Consider the following 25,774-nt stretch of genomic DNA (forward strand, 5'->3'; position numbering starts at 1 on the left):
CAAAGTGCAAAGGGGATCCTGAGAGAAGAGAGAGATTTTTCTCCTGCCAGGAGGGAAAAAAAATAAAATAAAAATAATAATAAGGGGGGTGGTGGGTGGGTGGTGAAGGAGGGGAAAAAAAAGCAAGCAAAACAAAACAAAAACAGGAATGTGTGTTTTGAGCAGGAATGAGGAGAGCTGGGAGGACCGTAAGGGGGTGTGTACAGAATTTCATTAAATTGTTACTTTAAGATTGTCTTCTTAAAAAAAAAAAAAAAAAAAAAAAAAAAAAAAAGGAGGGGGTGGAGAAGCGGGAACGGAGGAGGCAACCGGCGAAGTGGAGGAAGGCTGGGTAGCTCGGCCTCTCCAAACTGATTGATTAGTCATGATCCCCGCAGTTTTAACAGGGACTCATTCAATTGGGAAGGTGGAGCGCTCGGGAGCAGATTAGCATACGCTTGTTTACTCATCTTCTGAGGGCTTTTTCCCCCCTCTTTCCTTTCATTTTGTGAAGAAGGAGGGAGGGGAGGGGGGACTGGGGGGGGGGGAGAAGGGGGCTGTGGCTTGTGTTATAAAGGACGCAAAAAATAAATAAATTAGAGCATCTTTGGGGGGGAGGGAATTCAGCGGATCAGTGTCTTAGAGGAGCTTTTTTTTTTTTTTTTTTTTAGAAGAGAGAGAAATCATATAAAATAAAATGAAATAAAACAAGGAGGAAGGCAACCAGCTGTTAGAGGGGGGAAATAAGGCAGATAAAGGAGCGGGGAGAGAAATTAATTGCCAACCAGGAGGAGTTGGGCTGTATTTTTCAAAGGTGGGGGGAGTGGAGCACACACCTTGAGGAGGGAAGCGAGAAAGAAAAGAAAAAAGCAAGTGGAAGGGGGGGCTCGCCCAAGAAGGGTGAAGAAGCGAAGAAAGTCGAGGCGCCGAGGCTCCCAAAGCTGGCAGCTCCCGGCGGCGGTGCAGGGGCGAAGGGGGGGCGGGGGGGACCGTCGGACATGCGGCTCTGGAGTTGGGTGCTGCGCCTGGGGCTGCTGAGCGCCGCGCTGGGCTGCGGGCTGGCCGAGCGCCCCCGCCGGGCCCGGAGAGACCCGCGGGCGGGCCGCCCCCCGCGCCCCGCCGCCGGCCCGGCCACCTGCGCCACCCGGGCGGCCCGCGGCCGCCGCGCCTCGCCGCCGCCGCCGCCGCCGCCGCCGCCGGGCGGTGCCTGGGAAGCCGTGCGCGTCCCCCGGCGGCGGCAGCAGCGGGAGGCGAGGGGCGCCGCCGAGGAGCCGAGCCCGCCGAGCCGGGCGCTCTATTTCAGCGGGCGAGGCGAGCAGCTGCGCCTCCGGGCCGACCTCGAGCTGCCCCGGGACGCGTTCACGCTGCAAGTGTGGCTGCGAGCGGAGGGGGGCCAGAGGTCTCCGGCGGTGATCACAGGTAGGCGAGGGCTCCCCGGCGGGGTGCCCGGGCTCGGGTGGCGGGCCGGCTGGGGGCTTGCGGGTGTGTCCGTGCGGGAACCGCCGGGCCGGAGGCGCCAAGGCACCCGGGGTGAGCTTGGAACCTCACTTTGCCCCATCTGCGGAATGGGCGCACTCGGAAGGCTTCGCGCCTCGCCCCTCCGGGAGGAGCGCAGGGAGCGCTCCAGGAGGCCCGAGACCCGCAGGCAGTGAGGGCTGGTCCCTGGGGAGCCTGCTGCACGTACATCGTGTTGGAGATGGTCAGACGTACTGTCTCTGGGATGGAGGGGAGGATGACCCAGTTGGGATGCATGTGAAAAGAGGTAGGGGGATCATTGGTTTGACTTTTTAATGGAGGTGACCTCTCTCTTCACTTAGCCCCGTTACCCCGAAAGCCTACAAGGACAGGGTTGTTATGATAAGCAGGACTTAGAAGTCCTCAAAGTGCCCCAAAGTTGTTCTCTGCTTGATGCCTGCCTGTGAGATGCACCCCCTTCTCCCCTGCCACACACACATGCACACACACACACACACACACACACGTCCCATGCCCTCGCCTTGAAAGCCCGCTGCTTGTCACTCCGGGCTGGGACAAGACCTTCCTAATGCACACCCATCCAGTCTTCCCCAACTAGGCTGCGAAACGGGGCACTTTCCTCATTTGGGACTTTTACGAGCCCGTCATGAATTTGAGTTCTCCCTCCTTACCCTCCCCTTCCTTGTTCCATAGCAAAGCCCATAGTGAAACCGGACACTTTGTGAGGGCTGCAAACCTTAGAAATGCTCCAACATCCATTTTTCCCCCTCTAAATGAATCTGTGGCAATGCCTTTAATACAACTGGGGGGCGGGGGGGGGGGGATGCGGCGATGGAGGAGAGAAGGAAAGTTTTGCCTCTTCAGACTGAGACTGGGAGATTCCCTTCCTGCACAAACAATCTTGCCGTGTCCTAGGACGTCTTAAAGTGAGAGTAGGGGTTCCCCCTTCGCTGCAGCCAGGAAACATGTGGAGGCGGTTCGTGATCCCACCCCCTTCCACACACACTTTTCTTCGAAGGGAAAGCTGTGAGTTCTTCCGGCAGTTCTGCTGCTTTCTGTCTTGCCCGTGGACTTTCTCAAATGTGCCGACGCTGTTCTCTTTACGTGAAGCCCATTTCAAGGTACCCAAACTCTGAGGCTGTTACCAAGAATCTGCCCCCAAAGCTCCCAGTCTCCCGCTCCCAAACCCAGAGCAAGAAAGTGACTTTCCCCCACATCTGACGTCATCACATGCTGTTTTTTTTTTTTCCCTCGGTTCCCCCCCACCCCAAGGAGAGGGAAACTGAGCTCATTCACTTTTAGCCCCCAAGGTCCTAGGCACCTAGAGGGGGTTATACTGTAGAATAGGGATAAAATGTTATTTATAATAATAACGATGATGGTGACAGTTCAGAGCTGTGGTATGTTTACTTCTCTTTTGGAAAGCACAGAGCCTGCTGCTTGGAGATGATAAAAAAAAAAAAAAATGAGTAGATCTGATTTTTCCTAAGCTGTACCTGTCATGCTAGTGATTTGGAATGCTTTTCCCTCCAGAGGGAAAGACCCAGGGTGACATAGGTATCATCAATGAAAAGGCAGTAAATACGTCTTAAAAAATTATATATGCGTGTATGTGTATATATCTATATACACACACATATATACATAACACCTGGGATTCCACAGGAGCCTGCTTTATAAACGTCTGTAATTCAGACAAGGAGCCTCTCTTCACACGCGTTCTCTTGAGCACTCATTCACTCTTTCACACAAAGATTGTGCAGTAAAATACTTTAATTGGATGGGGGACGTTAGGTTATTATTGCTTGTATAAAATGCCTGGCCCATTTTATGTGTGGAAATAACATTCCTCTCAAAATGAAAAAAAAAAAGGAAAGAAAGAAAGAAAGAAAGAAAGAAAGAAAGAAAGAAAGAAAGAAAAGGCACTGCTGTCGTGTAGCACCAGAAAGCCAGGAGCTTTTCTCCTGAGGATTCTGGTGGATTTTTTTTTCCTCCCCTAGTTGAGTCTGAGCCAGAATTGGCGGTGTGTAAACACCTGGCCCCGAGCCAGAAAAGACTCATTCTGCGTATCCTCCGCACCGTACAGACTGTTGGACTCAAAAGAACCTGCTTCTCCTTGAATTAAAAAGCAAACAAACAGAGGTTCTTTGCAGAAGCACTTTCTCAGCTCCTTCCTTCGTGTAAGTTCAGGCCGGGAGAGGCAGGGCCCTAGGTGGGTCGCTTGGATGCTGGTGCCAAGCCACGTCCTCCTCGCTGCGACCTCGGGTGCCCAGTGTGCTGCCTGACCTCTGCTGGCTCCCTCTGGCTGGGCGTCGCCACTTTCGTAGGAATCCCTGGTCCCCTATCTTGAGAGAGCAGGCATCTCTCAGCAGGGACCGCGCTGCTATTTCAGGCAGAGGGTTGCTGCCTTGCTGTCAGGCCAGGCTGCCTTACATCACTCTTTGCTGCAGGATTCAATTGGGTTTCGTAAAGGTCTAATTTTACGGTGCTGTTAACCGGGTCTGTCGTCTGGCAGAGGCAGGCCTTGCCGCTCCTGGTAGGCGGGCTGTGCTCCCAGATCCGCCCGGGATGCTATTTCTGCCCCGGTTCAAACTTCACTGACACCAGTTCAGACAGGCGCTCGGAGAGGCAGAGGGAAGGAGTGAAGGAGCAGCGTGCTTCTGAAGCTCAGAAAACATGCCTTTTATTTTTCCAAAAGGGAAGAAGAAAAAAATATATATATTAATAAATAAAAAGGGAAAGGCTTATGCAGACAAAAACAAAGCCAAAGTTAGAAAGTGCCCGTGTTCAGGCTTCTCCTAGGGGCCCACCAATAATGGGGAGGGGTCTTTAGAACCGAAGAATTCTTTAAGGCTACAGTGAAAAGGGGTCCACAGGGGTTACCCCCATACATACCAGTTCTCTGTGTAACCGGATAGGGAGACAGAGAGGGGAGGGAGGGGTGCTGCTGGATGACACAGCTCCTGGATGGCAGGACCTAGGTTTTAATCTCAGGCATCCGGTCTTCAGGCCTTACCCCCTGCACGGAGAGAACGTGTCTAATAAACACCATCACCTCTTCCCCCTCCCAGACCCACCACCCAGGCTCAGGCTGGCCTTTGCGCACAACAGTTTGGGCTCCCTTTCAAGTCCGGGGGTGGGGGGGCTGTCTTACACACTCCTTTGCTTTTGTCCCATACCAGGCACGATCCAGAGCTCTGCCCCTCATACCCAACTGCCCCCTCTCCAAAACCCTCCAGTTGGAAAAAACGAGAAAGAAGGAGAAAAACACTCCTTTGCTTTTGTCCCATACCAGGCACGATCCAGACCCCTGCCCCTCATACCCAGCTGCCCCCTCCCGGAAACCCTCCAGTTGGAAAGAACAAGAAAGAAGGAGAAAAACAAAACAATAGACTCAATTTGCTCCATGGAGCAGAGGCCCCAAGCAGCAGTTAATCTTGTTAAAGTTTCTCCTGACGTGTTAGATAAGTGAAATGTGGACCTCACAAGTGCTGCCCTCCCCCCACCCCATCCCTTAGTGATCCAGAATTCCTGCTCTGAAGGAGAAAGGGATTTACCTGAATCCCGTCCAGCACCTCGGCTTGCCACGCTTTTTCCTTTTGTTCTAAATGTCGGACTGTTGAGTTTGCTGGCTCTTCAGAAGAGTCTTTTTTTATGTTCTCCCTTCTGCAGCCCCCACTTCCTACCACCCACCCAACCCCCCAGAAAGAGTGCCTGCCTTTTCCCAACTTTAGAATTGCTGCAACAGACAAGGATAGGATTCAAGGGGTCCGTATATTAACACGGCTCGCCCCCAGCTCTCCTAGTCGCATCCAGGGTCTGGAATGTTGCAAGGGTTAGAAGCCAGTTTTAGCAGTCAGGTTACTTAAGTGAGAATCCCCCTCTGCCCCTAACTGGCTGTGTGACCTCAGGCAAGCTAGTTGATTCCTCTGGGCTTCAGCTCCCTCACCTACAAAGTGAGGATAGCCCACGTACCTACTCCTTAAATGAGCTCACACAGGGGAAGTGCTCCATAAGGGTCACTCTTACTACTGGGCATGATTTTCCAGAGATGTCCGTCTTAATTTTATGGGTTGAGGACATTTAAAGGCAGGAAGGAAACCAGCCCTTCCTGGGTGCCTCCAAGGGGCTGGGCACCACGCGAGGCACTTGCCTTGTGTCTGCAAGTTTCACCCTCACAAACACCCTGGGAAGTGCACATCATCTCCTTCTCCTCCTTCTTCTTCTTCTTCTTCTTTTTTTTTTTTTTTTCCAAATGAGGAGGAGATGGAGTCTCAGAGAGTTGAAATGACTTAGTCCACAGTCCCACAGGCCATCCTGTGGTAGGCACAGCCCAGATGCCAACTAGAGTTTTAAGCGCCTGTTTCCTCTGCAGTCTTTCTGGGGAGAGGAGAAAGGACTCACATCCCCTTCTTTAATCCTGCTGTAGAACGTTCCCATTCCTTTCTGCATTTCTGGGTGCTGACCGTGCACCTACAGATTTAAGAGGATAGAGAATGAGTATAAATCTCACGTGGAACCCTGGATTTGACCTAGCAGATCTGTTTTTCCTTTCATGCCAGATTAGGCAGACTGGGCTTGGAATGTCTCTTGCCAGTTACTGGCTGTGTGATTTGAATCAAGTCGTTTCATCTCCCTATCCTTTTGTTTCCTCATCTGTAAAATGGGCAGAGTGACACCAGGATAGTGCAGTGAAATAAACATGCAGGAAGTACCTGGCACGGTGTCAGCTCATATTAGGGACTCAGTCGACAGTAACAGGATCCAGCAAGTAACCACGTTCCCTTTTCTGGTTTGCTAACTTGGCCTTCAGGAAGCCGGGCCTATTTGCACTGTTAGGACATCCCCTCTTCTGTTACTGGGGAGTCTGTCTAGAGTAGACCATGTGTCCCGGGGGACAATTAAACCCCCCACCCAATCCCTTCCTTGCGTTTCCATTTCCTCTTCTTTGACCTACATGGATGACCCCTTGGTGGTAAGAGCCAGAGGAAGTGTAGAACCACTGGACCAGTGAATAAGGAAACCAGTTAGCACTAAGGAGAGCATGCACCCTTGGGAACAGAAGGCAGACAGTGGGCATAGTGGGGTCCAGGCCACAGATCTACCGTCACATGCCTCTTGCTCCTTTCCCAGATGCCCTCAACTTCCCCTTTCCCCCAAGCAGCCATTCACATGGACAGCTGGGGGTGATGGAGGCTACATCATCCTTGCCCCTCTGCATAGAGGAAAGCAAACTTGGGGCTCAGCGGGGTGGACTTCAGGAAGGTGGGTGGTGCACGGTCAGCCCAGGCATGAACTGGAATAAGCCTCTCATTGTGCAACTGGGAAACTGAGAACCAGCGTTATACAGGGGTGGGAACTAAACCATATTCATAGACTGTGCCTTCTCAAAGGGGCCTGGGAGATCGTATTGTCTAGCAGTTCACAGCCCTGACAACACTTGGAATTATTAGCCTGCAAAACATCTTGATGCCTGGGCCGCATCTCAAGGATTCCGACGCCATGGGTCTGGCCTTGGCTTGGGCACTGGTGTGTTTCAAGGCCTCGTCAGGTAATGTGGAAGGGCCGCCAGAGGGGAGATTCACTGATCCAGTAAGATCTCTTTGCTCTGCAGGAGGGGAAACTGAGGCACAAAGGGGAAGTAGCCTTTCCCACTTACTGAGCTGGTTAGCAGCTAAGCCTTTAGAGAAATTTATCTGTCTCAGTTCCGAGTCACCAAACACCAGAAAGGACCCTTTTTCCTTCATTCTCAATTCCCCTGCTGACCCCAAACCCCTGGGTGCCACAGCCCTGACATCCCACGTTTCCAGAACCCTTCCTGTGTGTAAAAGTACACTCTCTCCTTCAGGTGCCTCCTCTAAAGTGTTGACATTCCTGTAGGGAGGTAACCTTGAGTTGTCTGCATTTCAAATTTTTATTTAACTAATATAACAACGTAATATATTTTTTAAATAATATAATAAAATAAATTAAGTCAGTTTTATTTATTTTAAATGAATCTCTCCCAAGGGGTTGGGAGGAGAGACTTGGGAAGCTCGGTTCCGAGGCGCTCTCCACTTTCCACTGGGCCAGTTGTCTGTTGTTTCAGAGAGCCCCCGTCTGACATCACTCCGAAACCAGTACTGGCTGTAGGTGTCTTGGATGAGGAAGAGAGAAGATCCCCAAGCACACTGAGTATGAGGACCCTCTTTGCAGCCAGGTTGCACCTTGTTTCCCTAAGGCTAAGGCCAAGGGCTCAGGAACCCAGCAGGTGCCTGTTTCTCCCCTTGGCTACTGCCTTTCATTTATTTCAGTGTCCCCTCATCTTTCCTCTTGCTGCACAAGGACTCTACTTCATGCCTTGATGCACTTATTGGAAATACTTAACTGAGGACTGACCTGTGGATCTTGGCCACTTGGCTCCTTTGAAGACCTGGGACTCAGGAGCTCGGAGGTCCGATAATGGCTTGGCCTCCTCTGAGCCGTGGGCCCTGAGGCCTCCAACTCAGCCACCAGGGCCTCAGGGGAGAGAATTTCAGGTTCGCTGACCTTCAACATCCCCATGTCACGGGGTGTCACAGAAAGCTGGTGAGACAGTGGCGGCAGAAGCTCTTGGCCAAGGTCAGAACCCGGTCCACATATCAGCAAGAGGAGGAGGGGCCAGAAGGTGAGAGACGTGAGGGATTTGTGCCATCAAGGTCATTCCTGGGAAGGCACCTTTGTTTTTGTTATTCACATTGCAAATGATAAATAGTGATCAAGTCAGCAAATCTTTTCATACCTGTGACCTCACTGGAGTTCTTTGATGTTAGAACTTCACAGATCTGCCGAATCCTATCGCTTACTTGTTGCGTGACCTTGACAAGTGCTCATTGGCCCTCAGTGTTCTCAGGGTGCATACAGAGAGGCAGGGACAGTATAGGGGCTTTCAAACTGTGCCACACAATCTTAGAGATCCCCTGGGTTGATGCTGAAGGGCAGGTTTTTGCCTCCCCCCAACTTTCCCCTTCACCTTATTCTGTACAAGCTGTGCAATTCTACAAGATTCCATTTGAAGGAATGGGCAGACTCCTCAGCAACACAGTCTGAAGGGACAGGGGATGACATTGACGAATTATTGTTAATTCTGTTAAGGTGTGATAATGGTAATGTTACTGTGTATTTTTAAAGCCCTTAGTCTGTTAGAAATGCATACTGAAGTACTAATGGGTTAAAGACCAGTATGTCTGTTTCATTTGTGTAAAATACAGGTATAGGGGGTGTGGTAGATGACAGAAGATCAGCAGACTGATAACTATTGTGGAAAACAGGTGATAACCATGATGGGCTTCAAGATATTTTTCATCTGCCCTTCTGTGTGTGATTAAGGATTTCCATAATGGAAAGTTAAAAATACGTTAAAAGTTTGAGCGCCATAGGAAGGCTTGAAGTCTTAGATCCCTGCGTATTCCGTGGGCTGAGAGGTGTCCAAACACTGAGGCGCCAGCTTGGAGAGGGTCAGGGACTCGCCCAAGGTTACACAGCAGATCAAATGAAGGTCGGGATGCAGTCCAGTCTTCAGACGCTAGGAGCTCCCTCTGCCCTCCTCTCTGCACACCTGCAAACCTGGGTGACTGAGCATCCTGGAAGAGCATGAGGAGAGGTCTAGGAAGGGCATGTTGGAGGTGCCAGTGATGCCCTGCTGGGCAATAAGAAACTTTTGAGTGAGGACATTCTTAGCTCTATGGAGCCATCGCACACACTGTGAAGCATTGAGCATTTTGTATCATGCCTAAGAATCCCCCCGGGATCTGCTAGTCATTGCGACAATCCAATGCACATTATGACAATACACACACACACACACACACACACACACACACACTCCCATCTCTCACTTTTCTGGCTCCTCATTTATCTCCATCTCCAATTGCCCTGGGAACCTTCTAGAAACCTTTGGAGCTCTGGGGTAATGACCTGCATCTGCCTAATCTCAGGAGAAGTTGACACTATCAGGAAACAGGGGAAAGGAGCATGTGTTTACCGAGGAAGTATTTTGTGGTGGTTGATCATAGGACCCAAGAGTCAGCCAGCCTGAGTTTGACTTCCTGACTCTCCCACCTGCTTAGCCGCATGACCTTGGACAAGTTACTTAATATCTCCAAGCTTCACTTTTCCCATCTGTAAAATGCGGATAACACTGGCTTCTACTTCATGGGGTTGTTTTGAAGATTAACTGGGCCTCCATGTGGAAAATGCTTAGTAATGGAATCTAGACCATGGGTAAGCACAGTAAACGTTAACTCATGTTGGTGTTATGTGTGTCCGACCCTTGCCACCTTGCCACACGTTATTTCTAATTCTCTCAATGACTCTGTGAGCTGGACGGGCTTATCTCCTTTGGCAAAGCCAGGGATTGCCTTTCTCTTCTTTACCACTCGGGAAAGATACATTACTGTCATCTTAACATAAAACAAAAAGTAAAGTGAAAGGCAAAAATACAAACACTTTATTGTTTCGTATTATAAAAGCAATGTGTGCTCATGGTAGAGAATCTAAGGAACACAGATAACAACAAGGGACACTGTAAAAAATGTGTCCATCCCATGCCCAGGCATCAGCAAGTAGTTATGAGTTCTTACACATGAGTTATGTGCCAGGTACAGTTTGGGACCCTGAATACAGAGCACTCAACAGAAGAGGAAAGTAGCCTTGCATTCAGGGAGTTTATGTTTGGGGATGGGGGAAGGCAGTGGAAACAGAGTGTAAGTGAGTGAGTGTATCGCACATTTATGTGTTCATGAACAAAAATAGAGAAGAAGGTCTGGTGAATGCTGTGGGGGTCGGGTTGCAGGAGGAGTGAGATTTAAATGGGGTGGTCAGGGGAGACAGTAATGAGAATGGCATTGGGGAGGAGTCCTAAGAGCAGACCCGAGGCCATCTAGAGAAGGCCATAGTATATTAGAAAAGGAGGAAGAGTGGACTAGGAGCTGGGAGAGGTCAGTTCTAGACCAGTTCAGTCTTTAGCTTGCTGTGTGGCTTTGGGAAGGTCACTCTTCTTCTTGGGCCAGTTTTCCTCATCTGTACAATGGAGCAGGGATGAATTTATCTTTGCCCTAGAGACCCTCCTAGGGTCTAGGATTAGAGATCTCCTAGGATTCCATAATCCTAATCAGGACCGACCTAAGAAAAAATTGTAAAGTTGGCAACAATTCAGTTCTTTTCTGTTTCTGGTGCATTTTCCTCCACTAGGTGGTGTCTGTGCTTGTCCCCCTCAAGGGCCCAGTGCCCACATGCTTTCTGCTTCCTCACCCCTGGCAACACTCTCAAAAAAATGACATGGTATTCCTTCTTGCTAAGGTATCATTGACTGACAACAACTTAGAACACTGCTCTTCCATAGAGATATATACTTTCATATCTCCCCAGAAAGCTTTATGTCAAAAAGCAAAGTACTAATGGGTAGAATTGTAGTCAAAGACTGACTGAAGACATTATTTAGGTAATATTGGTACTTGCCAATAGCTGGAAGCCATCTCAATCATTTTGCTAAGCATCACTGACCTAAATATCCAGAGAACTCACAGAGTGACCTTTCCAGTGGTCACTTAACTTGGCGAATGGTTAAAATACTCACGTTTCATAATTTCTTACTCTACAAATGCCATTTCAGGCAAGTTCGTGGACATCACAGTAGACCAGTGGCCTTTTAGGGCTTGTTTATCATTTTAATCAGGTTATTCCATGAAGTAAAATACCTAAACTCTGTGGTCCACGGCCATCTGTTAGCCTGTTTTCCTTCTGGGAATCCCCAGCACTGTCATCAGTGAATTACCTCTTGCTCCTTATTCCCTCCTTTCTCTCTCTTTTCCTATTCCTCACACCAAACACGTTTACTTTGGCTGCTTAGATGTTTCTTAAAACAAGAAAGAAACAAAACAAAAACAATTGGTTTTCAATATTATTTGCCACAGACCCAGGGTCCATGGAACCTGGCAGAGTAGGAGAGGTGACCCTGTTTCAATTTTAGAGAACCCGAGAAGGTCCCAGGTTCCAGTTCACCTGGAGGAAACAGAGGCAGAAAGTCTAGAAAGCAGGAAATCACAGCTTGGCATCTGCAGATGTAACTATGGGGAGCGTGTTCAGCCTTTTGCCTTCAGGAAGCCCGTGGTCTAACCTGGACCTATTCCCTTTGTAATCAAGAAGTTACTCCTATAATCTGTCCCATTCCATCTTTTCTTAATTCCTTTTGCTCTATAGACATGAAATGTGGCTGGGCAGAATATGACCAAATGTGTTCATATAGGAGGGACTATTTTCCCTAATGAGATTGTAGATCTTGCAGCTACAGAGGCTGCTGAGAAAATAGAAAAATATATGATAACAGGCCAATCAGGAGCAAGATGGCCTTGCTCTAAGAGATGCAAAGTACCCGGGCAGAAAACATAAGACGTGAATACACACTGTACTCTGTTTTGTGAAATAACAATTCCATGTAATTTCCAAGAACCAAGGTGTGTGAGTCAGGACTCACCTAAGCCATTCTTTTCATCGATGAGAAACCGAGGGTTGGTGAGGGAAATGCCTGGCCCAAATCAGTGAGCTGGGTAAGTCCTCTGTCCCCTGAGTCTTAGGCCAGACCTCCATCAGCTTGTCTCCTAACTTTGCGTTCTTTACCGTCGGGTAATCACCATCTCTCTGCTGACGAGCACCATTGATCTGCAGGCTTTGCTGAACTCCAGACTCATAGATCCACTGGAGATGTGAACGTGCACTTCAAACTCAGTATGTCCAAAGCTGAATCACCTTTCCTTCAGAGTTCCTTGTGTTCTCATTTGGTGTCACCCATTCTAGAGAGATCACACACCGTATTCAGTCAGTCACCCATTTCTATCCTGCCTCTTAAACATTTTTAAAGCCAATCTTCCCTCTTCGTAGCTTATGCCCTCTGCATCTCTTGCTTTGCCCTTTTTCCTAGTATCGTAATGCCCTCCTCTCTGGGCCTCAACCCCCGCACTGTACCCCTTCAGTCTCTCCTCCAACACCCAACAGTCAGTCTTCCAGAAAATGCAAATGTGACTCTTTCACCTCTAGCTAGAGACCCTTCAGTAGCACTGCCATGATCTGCAATTCCCCCAGATACCCTAGGCTCTTTTCACATCACTTTGTTTAGTTGGTGTACTACCTGTGTCCCCGTGTGCCATTTTGCAGAACACGTCAGCTTCCACAGGATTCTGCTCAAGGATCCCCTCTTCTGGGAAACCCTCCCCAACTGCTCCCCACCTCTCTTGTCCATCTGTCTCCACTATACCCTCTGCACATATATACCAAAGTGCCTGGAATTCTCACATTTAATTGTGTGCACACTGGGGGTCATCGCCACTTCTCACTGCCTAGCACAGCCTTTGGCTTATAAAGACACTATATACATTTTTGTATAATGAATGCATGACTGGATAAGAGAACCAGCTATATGCCTAATGACTCTGAGAGCCAGAGCTCAGGAACCTCAGGCATGTTGCATTACGTAACCAAAGCACATGACCTAACCCGTGCGTCACACTCAAAAACATTACACAGTGGTTAATTCCATTTCCCCTTGAGCAAAGAAGTCAGGAGGGAAAAGAAATCTGGCCTTCCAAAACAGGGGGGAGGGGGGCAGTGCATTTAAATGCCTCCTCAAATCACATTTCGTCCTCTCTAATCCAAGCCACATTTTAGCCTTGGCCTTCCCCTCTCAGCCCCTTGCCTGTTTGCAAATCATTTGTTTTGTGTGTGCACTACAGCACATAATCCCAAGCTTTGCTCTCCTCTCAGATTTCCCCCTCTCCCCCTAATCGGGTTCTTACTGGGCCTCGAGTGTCCTGGCAGTCATATCTGTTGCCTGGATTTTCATCCATTTCCCTCCATCCTGATAGGGGGGCCTTTCCATCTGCTTCCCTTGATCTTGTGAGACCTTGTGGTGACCTCAGGATCTGGAATCCTCTATCCTCTGTTTATATACCCTTGGGAGAGAGTATGCATTCTCAGCAGTAATAACAGTAATAAAAGCAGCTAGCTTATAATGAGCACTTACTATGTGCTGGCACTGTGCTCAGTGCTGCACTTTGAACCTTCTGAATTAGGTTTAGGCAGTTACATGACTTGCTGAAGGCCCCAGAGCTAAAGGGTGGTGGGACTGGGGTTCAAGCGTAGGCCAGTTTAATTTTATCTTTATCCATAGGCTTAGAGCATGGCTTGGAACAAAGTAATTGTCCAGTAAATTTTCCGTGTGGGGAGAAATACATGCATGAATAAATGGATGAAGAGATGAATGAACGAATGAAGGAATGAATGGAAGATGGTGCCCCCAGTGGTGCAAACATTTAGCGATTGGTTATAGAATGAAAAGGGAAGGGGGGCGCCTGGGTGGCGCAGTCGGTTAAGCGTCCGACTTCAGCCAGGTCACGATCTCGCGGTCTGTGAGTTCGAGCCCCGCGTCAGGCTCTGGGCTGATGGCTCGGAGCCTGGAGCCTGTTTCCGATTCTGTGTCTCCCTCTCTCTCTGCCCCTCCCCCGTTCATGCTCTGTCTCTCTCTGTCCCAAAAATAAATAAAAAACGTTGGGAAAAAATTTAAAAAAAAAAAAGAATGAAAAGGGAAGGAATGGAGGGAGGGGGAGATGGAAGAAGAATCTGAATTAATATTATAAGATTTCAAAGACATTGGCTGAGAAATCTCTTTAGTATGCAAAATATATTTTATTTGCAGGTGACTTTTGAACCAAAGACCATTGGCATCCATGAGAGCATTTCTTACCTATAAGTAGTCTACTGGGAAATAGACACTTATTTCAAGGCCGCTCTCTGCCAAAAACTTTTCTGAACTCCTTGTTTGGGAATCATAGTTTAGAATCCTTCTCCCACCTATGCTCAACGGAGGTCACCCTCTGAGGAGGGGCCTGATGCATTCTGAGCCGAACTATGGGGTTCCCAGTAGAAGAATGACCCTGGTGTGGCAAGGGTGATTCATGGTGTGTTCTCACTGGAACTGATTAAGCCCCTGTAGAGACAGTACTAAGCTCTCAGGATGACTCCTTTATGGAACAGCCCCCATTGGGCTGATTAGATCTGATCCACTAAAAACAAACAAAATACCATATCTGGTTCATCCCTTTCCCAATGACGTTAGGCTCTGCTTTGTTAAATATGCTCAGAATACAGGTAGAGAAACTGAGGTCCGGGCAAGTTAAGTTATTAAATTAAGCTGAGTTGATTAATATTAAGCAGCAAATCGGCAGCAAAATCGAAACTAGAACTCATATCTCTTGACTTCCAAATCAGAGCTCATTTCACTGGATCACTTTGTTTTCCTTTGAGAGAGTGGTGGTGTGGAGGAGGGGAGGGATATGGCAGTTATATCTGTGGGTTCACATTAGTGAGCTTATTAGGAAACACCATATAGCTGTTTGATAACTTTTCCTAAGCACTTCTTGTGTGCCAAACCTCTGTCCTAGGCATTCTGTGATGCTCAGTAGGAAATGGCAGTTTATTAGAAGTAAATCTTCCTCCCTTCCATCTCTCCATTCATCCATCCACCCACCCATCCATCTATCCATCCATTCACCCATCCATCCATCCATCCACCCACTTAATAGATGCTTATCGAGCAACCTTTAGTCTCTGTGTTTTATACATTGAACTAGGAAGTGGTGACTGAAAAGAAGCATAGGGCACAGTTCCATCCCTTGAGGAGCTCCCAGTGCTAGCAGCGGAAGCAGACTGGTAAACAGATACATGACATCATGGTAACTGCTATAACGAAGCAATTAATAGAGTCCTGGGGAAGCAGAGAGGCAGAAACACTGTGTTCTTGAACACCCGTGTTTATTACAGGGCTAGAAAGTGGTTTGAGCTTTCAGCGGCATAAGAGGCCCCTTCCACCTGGAAGGGTCAGGGACTTGTTCATGAAGTAGATGGCATGCATATGTATATGGAGTGTGTGCTCTGCCTTGCATGTGGATATATCATGCATGCCATTTTAAATGTAGAGCCATAAATCAAGTTAGAACAATAAACACTTTTTGATTCATGTCTCAGCTGAGGACATTGGCCCAGAGTAGCTTTTAGGAGCATGACACTAGGAAATGATTAGACAATTCCATCCATCACCATCCGAATCAAGTCCAGCAGCCCCTTATATCCACCCCTCATCACATTTATCACTCTGTTGTGTTTGCCTTTGTACATGTCTGCCTCTCCCCACTTGTCTCCAAGCTCCTTAGGGGCAGAGACCTCGTCTGTCTTCATCTCTGTTTGTTCCTTGCTTTAGCACAGAGCTGGCCCTGCCCATCGGTGTTCAGAAAACTTTGCTAAATAAATTGGAGATGGCTCCAAATAAGAAAGAAGACAGGGTGACTGGGAGTGGGTGCTGTGGAGGCAAGGCACTTTGAGAAATGACAACGTGGGCCCTAGTCAGGGCCAAGCAGTGAAGGCAAACATGAATGGACCAGCCATTAGATATTCCTTCGATTCTCTGAGCTGACCAGTTACCTGTGTGTGTTTTTACCTCCCTTCCCTATCACTCTGCCTCCCTTTCTGTCAGCTGAGCCAGTGTACCATTCTGTTAGCTTTAAGTTCTTTCCCCCATGGTTTTCTGTCATCTTCTCCAGGCCCATCCCTGGAGAGAGCTGCTGAAGAACCAGGTGTAATTGTGTGGGATGAGCCCATGTTCCTCCAGCAACCCTCACCTGTGCCTCAGAGACCTCCCAGCAGATAGGGGAGCAGGATGATGGCAGAAGCATGTTTGCTGTGCTCAGGGCACCTTCCCAGGGCCTGGCCCATGGCAGAAGTTCAACAAATATTTGTGGGGAGATTTCTGGATGAAAAAATGATGTGAATTTGCAACACATCTGGGCCAGTCTCTTCGGTTCAGAGATGAAGATTCAGATGTCCAGATGAGGCAAGAAAATGATCCCAAGTTCCATCCCAAATTGGAGCAGAGGAGCATCAGAGCCCAATTTTCCTGAGCATTCCTTCTGTCCTGCCATATTGTGTTGGGATTTGAGCTCGGCTCTCTTGAACTTGGTCACGCAGGTTTTAGATCATTGAATCCTGAAGTTGGATAGGACCCAAACTATCCTTTTACACCTGAAAAGTCTGAAGCCCAAAGAGGGAGTGAGATTTGCCCAGGGTCCCACACTTTTGGTAGTGATAACACCCAAACTTCCAGAAAACCTCCGTGTATCTCCACATAGCCAACGAATAAGGAATATGTGCATGGCACTATTAGAGAGGTGGCATTGAGCAAGATAGAGCAGGTCCTTGCCCTCATGGACTTATATTTTTTTCTGGGAAGAGAAAGATAATAAATGAGTCAACAGTTGTAAGGACTTGTATATTAATGGCAAGGATTGTTAAAAGTGGTTCATTAGAGAAGACTGGAATGGAGGGACTTTGGTTTAGGTAGTCAGGCTGAGGCTTGAATGACAGATGAGAAGGAATAAACTATATGAAGACAAATGAAGAGTGTTCCAGAAGGAGAGAGAGAACATAGCTAGCATACAGAGCATGAGGCAGGGTAAGTGGAGGATGCTGAGGGAGCAGGTGTGCAAGCCCCTGGGAGACGAGTGCCCTCAGCTGAAGGTAGTACAGGTCATGGAACCTGGCTTCTAATCCAAATGAACTGGGAAGTTAATGCAGTTTCAAACAAGGAAGTTACAGGATCTGGTAATCACTCTCACTTCGATGTGGAGAATGAATGGCATGAGGCCAAGAATCTCGTTTATACCATGAGCAAGGTTTACATTGATTATGGATGATAGTATTTTACTAATAACGTAGTATTTTGGTTAATATCATTACCATTCATTTCCTTATGAATACCATTACCAACTAAAATACCTTAATAGCACTAACATTTTAGATCAACAGAGAAGCAAGGTTTTCTTGCACCCTCCAGGAGGACTTGAATAGTTTTGTGAACCTGAGAAGTTTTCTGTAAAAATGGAAGGTGTACACATTTTTCTGGGGGGAAGTTGTCATCAGTTTATTAAAGGGCTCTATGGCCCCCAAATGGTGACTTAATGCCTAAAAGCAGGGGGCATACGAGGTCATTTCCTGAAGCCTGTACCCAGCTCTAAAATCTGAACACTCTAGGAGATCTTTGAAAATGAGAATGTTGATGTTGAGTTGTCATATCAGACTGAGGAATTGCACTTTCCTTCATCTGTACCCTTGTTGGAGTAAATAGAATTTAGGGCTATTTTTCCTCTGAGGAGAAGTTAGTTTATTCCTTAGAAATATAATCTACAACTTTGTTTATTCAAACTCTGGTCTGAGTTTCTCTGAGTTTTAAAATAGGCAAGTTCACTTCAAATGTAGCCCGAGGTGGTCCTGATCATAATTATTCACTATGGAGTTTACCCATGAATCTATGAATCCAGATTTCCATCCACCCTTCTATCCATGCATCCTTGCATCCATCCACCCATCTCCCTTCCTCCCTCCCTTGCTCCCTCCCAGTCATGCATCCATGTATCCATCCCCATCCACCCAACCAACCATCCAGCCAGCCAGCCAGCCAGCCATCCTTCTCTTCTCTCTACCCTTCCATCAATTCATATCTTCATCCATCTACCCCTTCATCCATGCCATCTGCCATTTACCAGGCTGTGTGCTAGGGCTGGGGCAAGTGTTAGAAGACTCCAGTTCTTATTCTTATGCCACTCTCAGTCCTTGAAAAAAATCCCGAGACACCTCCACTGAGCCCTATGCTTCTACTAGACAACAATTTGAAAACCCCACTTTAGAAGTTGAAAACTACTTTGAAAAAATTCAGCTGCTCTGCTTGCATAGTTATATAATTATAAGTATTCCCAGTAGTGCTCCGAATCTGAGTCTAGACTACTGGAGGTTCCTTTATCGACACTAATATTTTAGATCAATAACAGCTGCCATTCTTAGGTCAGCAGGTGGTGGAAAACCAATAGAGAATGTGAAATAGAGGCAGGGATCTTTGGGAAAGGGCAGGCTTCATAAAGGGAACAGAGAAGGGAGCTGCCAGTCACTTAACTCTTGGGACTCTCTTTGCCCAGAACCCCCGAAACCCTTGTTTAGTGATTCTGAGCCTTCATGCTCTGTGTGTGCCCCTGGATGCATGATGTAGCAGGAAGCCGTCGTGGCATGGGGTTGTTTCAGTTTCCGAAGCATTTTCGACATGTACCTATCATATTCCCACTCGCCTTGTAAAACAAGCATTTTCATTTAATACAGTAAGGTCTTTGTATTCTCAACAACAAACACATGGTCTAAGGCTCTCGGACACAACCTGCCTTTTTCTCCAACACCACCCCCACCCCACTCTGTCCGCCCTTACAAAGCCCAGTGTCAGCAGAAATATCTGTTTACAAACAAGGGCTCCAAGAGAACAGTATCAGTAGCTTACACAAACCTCTAAAATATGTCCCCAACTCTGTCCTTGGAATCCCTGTGAACAGTGTGTGTCACTGGCAGCAGCTTTCGTGGAAGGCTTTCTGCCTTTCCATCTTTCCATCTGTCTTCATGTCTGGCTTCCTCTGTCTCCTTCCACTTATTCATTAAAACCATGAGGAGTCTGGACTGGGAGGCAGTCAGATGCTGGCCCAGGGCTTGTGGGCTATCTGGAAAACAGAGCCCAGACAGGAAGTGCTTGCAAACAGCAAGACAAACTCAGACACATCTAACCTGTGGTGTCATCTGAAGCAGAAGGCTTATTAAGTGGGTGGATCTAATAGTCACATGATCATGCAGCTCTAGGTCATTTTTCAGGGAGTATCAGGATTATCAGTGACTGAAGGGGCTCTCTTGCCTCTCTCTTGAACTTGAAACTACTATAGTTCCCTATTATCTATACATAGTAAAAGGTAATAGCTAACATATTGAACACATTCTATGTGGTAGGCACTATTCTGAACACTTTGCATCTATTAAGTCTTTAATCCTTAGAATGACCCTCTGAAATAGGTACTATTGCAATCCCTGGTCTCCAGCTGAGAGAACTGAGGTACGGGAAGTTTAAATGACTTGCCCAAGGTCACACAGCAAGTAAATGGTAGAATCAGTCCTTGGAGTCCCTGTTCCAGACCAGGTCTAAATTTCTTAGCCCCGCATTCAGCTTCCTCCCTGAATACTGTTGCTTACCATAACTTTTCCTAGTTCCTTGTATCTCGGTTTCTCAAACTCAGCATGGTTGATGTTTTGGAATGGATAATTGTTGGTTGCAGGATATTTAGCATTGTAGAATGTTTAGCCTTGACCCACTAGATGCAGTAGCGACCCCCACCCCCAGTTGTGATGATCAGAAATGTTTACATAAGCATTACTAAATGCCCTGTGGGGGGCAAGATATCTGCTGTTTGAGAACCATTGTCTTACATGGATTTTTTTTTTTTTTTATTAAAGAGAACGTGTTCCTAGAACACGTATCCCTACCTCCACACTTTTTCACATTTGGTTTTCTCCTTGACCTTTCAGTGTCCTTGGCCTCCTCCCCATCAGTCTGCTCTGTTCCAGACTCTTTAAGTTCCTCAGCATCTTTTACAGCCAGGGAGGAAATACTGGCCTGTCTGGGTTACTGATCTGCTTTGTTTTATGCTTTTTTGTGTGTAAAAAAAAAAAAAAAAAAAGCCAAAATGGTTTTGTGACCATCTCCAAACTTTCCATTTAAAATCCCCTAAATATTCCACGGCAGCATTGAGTTAAGAGCTCAATTCATTTCATGCGTTTAGTGATGTTTATTGGGTCAACCATGTATCAGGTCCGAGGCTAAGCACTCAAGAGCACAAAGTCAAGGGAGTTACAAGACCTGCACCTCAAGAACTTATGTAGTAGGCTATCTGAGCAGAAGAGAAGCTTCACGATAACTCTGTACCCTCTCCCAGTTGAGTAGGTGGGAAAACCAACCCCCGGAAGGTAGATAATAATTGGTCAACATCATTCAGAGACCAAACCCAATGCTGAACTAGATTATCCTCCTCCTAGTGGAACAAAACTAAAATTCTGAAGTCCCAGGGATCTCTAACTAACATTTATCATTCTAGAGCCTTAACGAGGCCCTGTGGGTTGAATCATAATTCATGATTTTATGGTATAAAGACAGTAGAAAATTAATATCTGAAAAGTCTGCCAGCCCTCTCTCTTCAAAAGGTTGTTTATACTCCATGCTTTCCTTTTTAAGTCTTCAGTAGGAACAACTCCAGATTGCCCCATGAGCACCAGACAGGGAGTCCTCAGGCACAGACCTGTCTATTTCAGCAATGTGACCCTATTGATAAGACTACGATGAAACCCTGAGCTAATGACCTCCCAAATCCCCACCCATGGACTCTCTTCCTCAAAACCACCAAAGATTCCCTGTTGTCTGTGGAACAGACTTCACATCTCTTGGCGTGACATTCACAGCCCTTGGCACCGTGGTCTCAGGCAGCCCTTGCAATTTCGTCTCCCTCTGCTTTGCTGCGCACCCTCAATTCCACCAAAAGCAGAGGTCTTGGGGCACCTGGGTGGCCCAGTCAGTTGAGCGTCAGACTCTTGATTTTGGCTCAGGTTATGATCTCACATTCATGAGTTTGAGTCCCGCATGGGGCAGAGCCTACTTGGGATTTTCTCTTTCTCCCTCTCTCTCTGTCCCTCCCCTGCTCATGCTCGCTCTCAAAATAAATAAATAAACTTAAAAAAAAAAAAAAAGCCAAGGTCTTTCCCCATGTCCAGAGCCCTTTTCCAGTGACAGCACAACACCTAGCCTTGCCTCATGTTTCCCCTTCGGCTGGGAGGTCTTTGCCCAGCCTCCCCCACCCAGTCCCCATTCCTTATGCGGGGCTGTCTCTGTGTCACTCATCCAGGAAAACTTCCCTGAACCTTTTTTTCTCATCCCAATCGAGTACTCCTTCTGCTAAATTCTCTTTGCTTGCACCTCTACTAGAGGTGGATTATATATTATGCTTTATTATACTTTATACTTTATTTGTGGATAATTAAGAACTCCTTGTCCTCGCTCAGTCTGTTTTCTCCCAGCTGGGAAGCATAATTTAGAAGTTAGGAACAGGGACTCTCCAGTCTGATTACCTAGGCTCGAATCCCACCTGTGTGACTTGCCAGCCAGTTACTCAGGCTTGGGCAAGTTATCTGTGCTTCTCTGAGCCTCAGTTTCCTCATCTGTAAAATGGAGATAATAATACTGCCTCCCTGCTTGGATTGTTGTGTCGCCTGCCTGCACTAATCCACCCAACTTCCCACAGCGCCTGGCACACAGTGAGGGCTCGGGGAACATCAGCCATCACCACTCTCCCTACACAGAAGAGTAATTCTGGATGGCACCAGCCGTGCACGGCAGAGTGGGAATCTGCCTGTCTGGCCGCGTCCCTTTCTTATCTCATTTTGCCATCGCTCTCCCTGAAAGGCTCACCCCTGGCTGTGTGGGCCAGGATGAGGTGATGGCAGGCTCACCCGAAAGAGGAGCTTTTGTTTCCAGAGCTCAGCCCACGCTGTCTGGGGTGCATTTTTACATAACTTGCCGTGGGTCTGCATCAGTTACGAAATTTACATCACTTGGCTCACCCACGTGGGAACCTTCTCCATCCCTCTCAGCTCTTTGGGTTAAGCTAGAGGTGCTCAGTGACCCTCCCGGTGCTATTTTGTAGATGAGGATGTCAGGTCCAGACATGGAGCCAAGGCCAACTTATCTATTAGGCACAGCCAGTGTGGTACCCGAAGTGCAAGGTACTTTTAGGGGCCAATAAAAATGGCTTAATATCTTTTAAAATCAGAAGAAAATCATCTATATAATAACATGTAGTATGTAATGATGGATCCAGCCTCTTGACTGTATATATCTTTATGCCAATGCAATCATAAAATATAATTATATATATTTATGGAGGAAGGGAAAAGTGCCCAGGGCCCAGGAAAGTCATGATGTGACCCTGAATGAAAAGGAATTTGCCCAAGATCAGTAATAGTACATTAGTGGCAAAGCAGGGCAAAAGTTCACGGCTTATGACTCCCAACTTAGAAATCTTATCCCTACAGTTTCCACAGACTCCCTAGAAGTTATTACACTACAGTCTTCTCTTTTCAGCAATGAGAAAAGTGGACCAGAGAGGGGGTGTGTTTGGCCGCATCGCACAGCTTAGTTATGCCAGCACACGGCTAACTTACACTTTCTTTACCAATTCCTTGTTGCATTTTGCATTTTACACATTGCATTGCATTCCCGTTCCTTTTTGCATTTTACACAACCACCAAACCTAGTGACCGTGGATGGAAGCCCCCGTTATACAGATGGAGAAATTGAGGGCCAAGAAGTAGAAGAGGCTTACTCAGGTTGCAAAGATGTCACTCCTGCCTCCACATCAGGGCTCTTGTTCCGGTACTCTAAAGATGGCTTGAAACTTCAGAATCTCCTCAAATTGGGTTTCCTCACAAGCCGTGGGCATATTTCTTTCATTTGCTCATTTATTCACTCATCCAACAAATGTTTACTGAGTGCTTATATTCTAGGTATTCTATAGAAGGCTCTAGATGCAGAGTGGTGAACAGACATAGTCACTTACCCTCTTGGAGGCTCACTTGCCCCATTTGCACAAACAGAATCATACGTTTCTATTTTCCTCCCTTTATAGAGTTCTGGGAAAAGCAAATGAAATAATTAAGACTCTTTTTGTACACTTTAAAACTTCAGGAAAATTTAAGAATGCTTCCTGTATCGTTATAACCAACAGTGTATAATCAATATAAGGAAGCACTAAAAAACATGAAGAAATAAATATTCAACTAATTTTAAAATAATTGTTGCTTATATTTATTCACAGAAAGGATGAGACATTGGTTAAGCACTTGACTTTGGAGTCAGGGAGCTGGTTTCTAATCTTGTTTATGTTATTACAAGTCAACAGACCTTTGCTAAGTCAAGGAAACTGAGTCTCGGTTTCCTCATGCATAAAATGGGACCAAGAGACCTTATAGTCTAGTTGTAATAATTCAATGAGATGATGCCCATAAAATTCTTGTCCTGTACATGGCACGTCATAAATGGTGGCTCTCTTTATTTCTCAGTAGGTTTGCGTGGCTCTGAGTGGCATTAGAACAAATCAGAGTAGTGATCTCAGGGATAACGTAAGGAGGCAGGTATGATAATAATAGGTTATTGCTAACTGCATATTAGTAATTCCTGGTATATCCACATGGCATCAACAGAGGTGCTAGCACTAGGGAAGAGCTGGTCTCTTGTGAGAGGGTACAGGCTGTGTCTGGTCATGCTCTCCACCCCAAATGTCCAGGTAGGACCTGATACAGTAGATGTCTCGTGAAGATGTGTTGGATGAATTGGTGATTGGATGAGTAGATACATTAGGCAGGGCTTGGGGATGTTAACTTGGGGGAATAAAAGAGCCAGGGATAACACAATCAAGAGACTCAGACATCTTCCCGGCTGTCCTGGGATAGAGGGCACAGATCCCTGGAGATCAGGTCCTGGCCATCTGATCCACTGGATGGCAAAAAAAAGGGAGGTGATTTGGATTCACTGAAGGAGAACACTGAGAAATGCCCAAAGGGGCAGAAGCCTTCTTCACACGGCACGGGGTTCTCTAATTCTGAATTGTGTACAGTCACTTGTCAGGATGCTGCACGGGTGATTCAAGCAGGAAGTTAGGTGTGAAATGGATGATATAATTAACTTTGAAGGAGCCTCCAGCCCTGACTATGCACGATTCCATGAATGATGAAAGCTAAGAGCTTGAAGAATGTGGAGGGCAGGACGGAATGGTCCTTGAGAATTGTCTGGAATGTGGTGTCATAGTCTCTGAGGTTTGGTGAGTGAGCGGGAAAAGCTTGTAGATCTTCATCAAAATGACCCAGAGTGTGCTCTCTTCTCCAGGGCAGCTCCAGCATCAGTACCACTTAATCTGTCCGGGTCTGGTTTGGGTAGGGCAACTTCTAAAGGCAAGCAGACCGAAAACGCACGAATCCCCCTCTCTCCCTTCTCCTCCTTCTCCTCCTCCTCTTTTATCTTCTCTGTCATTTTCTTCCTTTCCTCCGCCACTTTCTTTTTCTGAAAGTTTGTCTGCTCCAATTTCATGGACAGTGTGTGAAATAGAGAGCAAGGAGCATGCCTTTCTATTTTGGAGAATAGTGTCGGAAGGGATAACGTTTAACAGCACAGAGGAAGGGAGAAAAACTGGTCACAGTTCTGAGGAAAAGGAACAGACATTTATTCCCTTCAATAAAAAGTGTAGCCTGTGTTATGTGCTATGCAAATGAGTGTTTGCATTCTCTCACTAAATCCTCAAAATGGCACTGTGCGTTAAATACTGCTCTTATCAGTTTACAGTTGAGAAAACTATCAGGTAGGTGAAGGGATTTTGCCCAAGGCTACACAGCTAACAAGTGGCACAGCTGGGATTCCGACAGATAAGACTTCATAGTACACGTGCTTAAGCCATGTACCATGCCAGTGCCCGGGTGCCAAGTTCTGGTATGTTCATGATCTCATTACTTCCCCCTACAACTGCCAGGGGTAGATAGTATCACCCCATTTTACAGATGAGAAGACTGATACTAAAAGACGTACCCTGACTTTCCCAAGTCACATAGCTATCGAATGGTAGGGCCCGCGTTAAATGTATATTTATTGCTCCGTAAAGTCCTGACCTTTCCATGTCCACACAGCCTGCTTACATATGAGCAAAGGAGGCAGACTGGAGAGTCAAGAACCAGAGGGAGACACAGGTGCACCGTGAGCCCTCAAGAGCACTTTGCCATCCCAAGCATACCCTGGAGTCTGCATATTAATAAAACTTACGGGTTTCAGGAACCTTCAAGTATACTCTTGTGAACTTTGCCTTACATCTCGATAGCCTTAAATCGTTTACAAGGAAATATGCATACATTTGTCTCCTTTCTTTCTCAAAAGAGGTCTGTGAAGTATACAGGATAAGACTTTTTAATCCCTGGAGTATACATGGGCAAGCTGGGGCTCAGAGAACTGAACTCCTCCAAGGTCAGACAGTGAGTAAATAAGGTAAGCAGACTCATGGAGTGAGAGGGCTCTCAGGTAATGGTTCGCAGCAGGAAAAACAAATGCAGGTGGAGAGCAGACACAGATACTACCATGGGCACTCTTCCCGCTGTCCCATGCCGTCTTGCAAATGGCGATCTGGCCCCACGTGTTCCCTCGCGTGGCCAATACATCGGGGCATCTGAGCTAAGTCCTGACCCTGTGATTTCCTTCAGAGGGCTCCTCTTGGTACCTTTGCCTCTCTTACACCAGGAGACCTAGATGTCTAGAACTCAGTGTAGTTTGGGATAAGCCTCCAGCCAGGTGTGATTTATTTCAAGCCTCCTCCTT

General features: G+C 47.1%; 1 protein-coding gene across 1 annotated transcript in view; it reads left to right on the top strand.

Moving 5' to 3' along the window:
• The first annotated feature begins 529 nt into the window (after positions 1 to 529).
• The window catches only part of PAPPA (pappalysin 1), a 243,825-nt gene continuing 218,580 nt past the window's right edge, over positions 530 to 25,774 (top strand). Inside the window, exon 1 of the mRNA XM_060608872.3 lies at positions 530 to 1,398. Within this exon, the coding sequence (XP_060464855.2) occupies positions 978 to 1,398 (421 nt within the window). The 5' untranslated portion in view covers positions 530 to 977. The remainder of the gene's footprint in view (positions 1,399 to 25,774) is intronic.

The sequence above is a fragment of the Panthera onca genome, chromosome D4 (assembly GCF_046562875.1).
Source record: "Panthera onca isolate mPanOnc1 chromosome D4, mPanOnc1 haplotype 2, whole genome shotgun sequence".
Lineage (NCBI taxonomy): Eukaryota > Metazoa > Chordata > Mammalia > Carnivora > Felidae > Panthera > Panthera onca.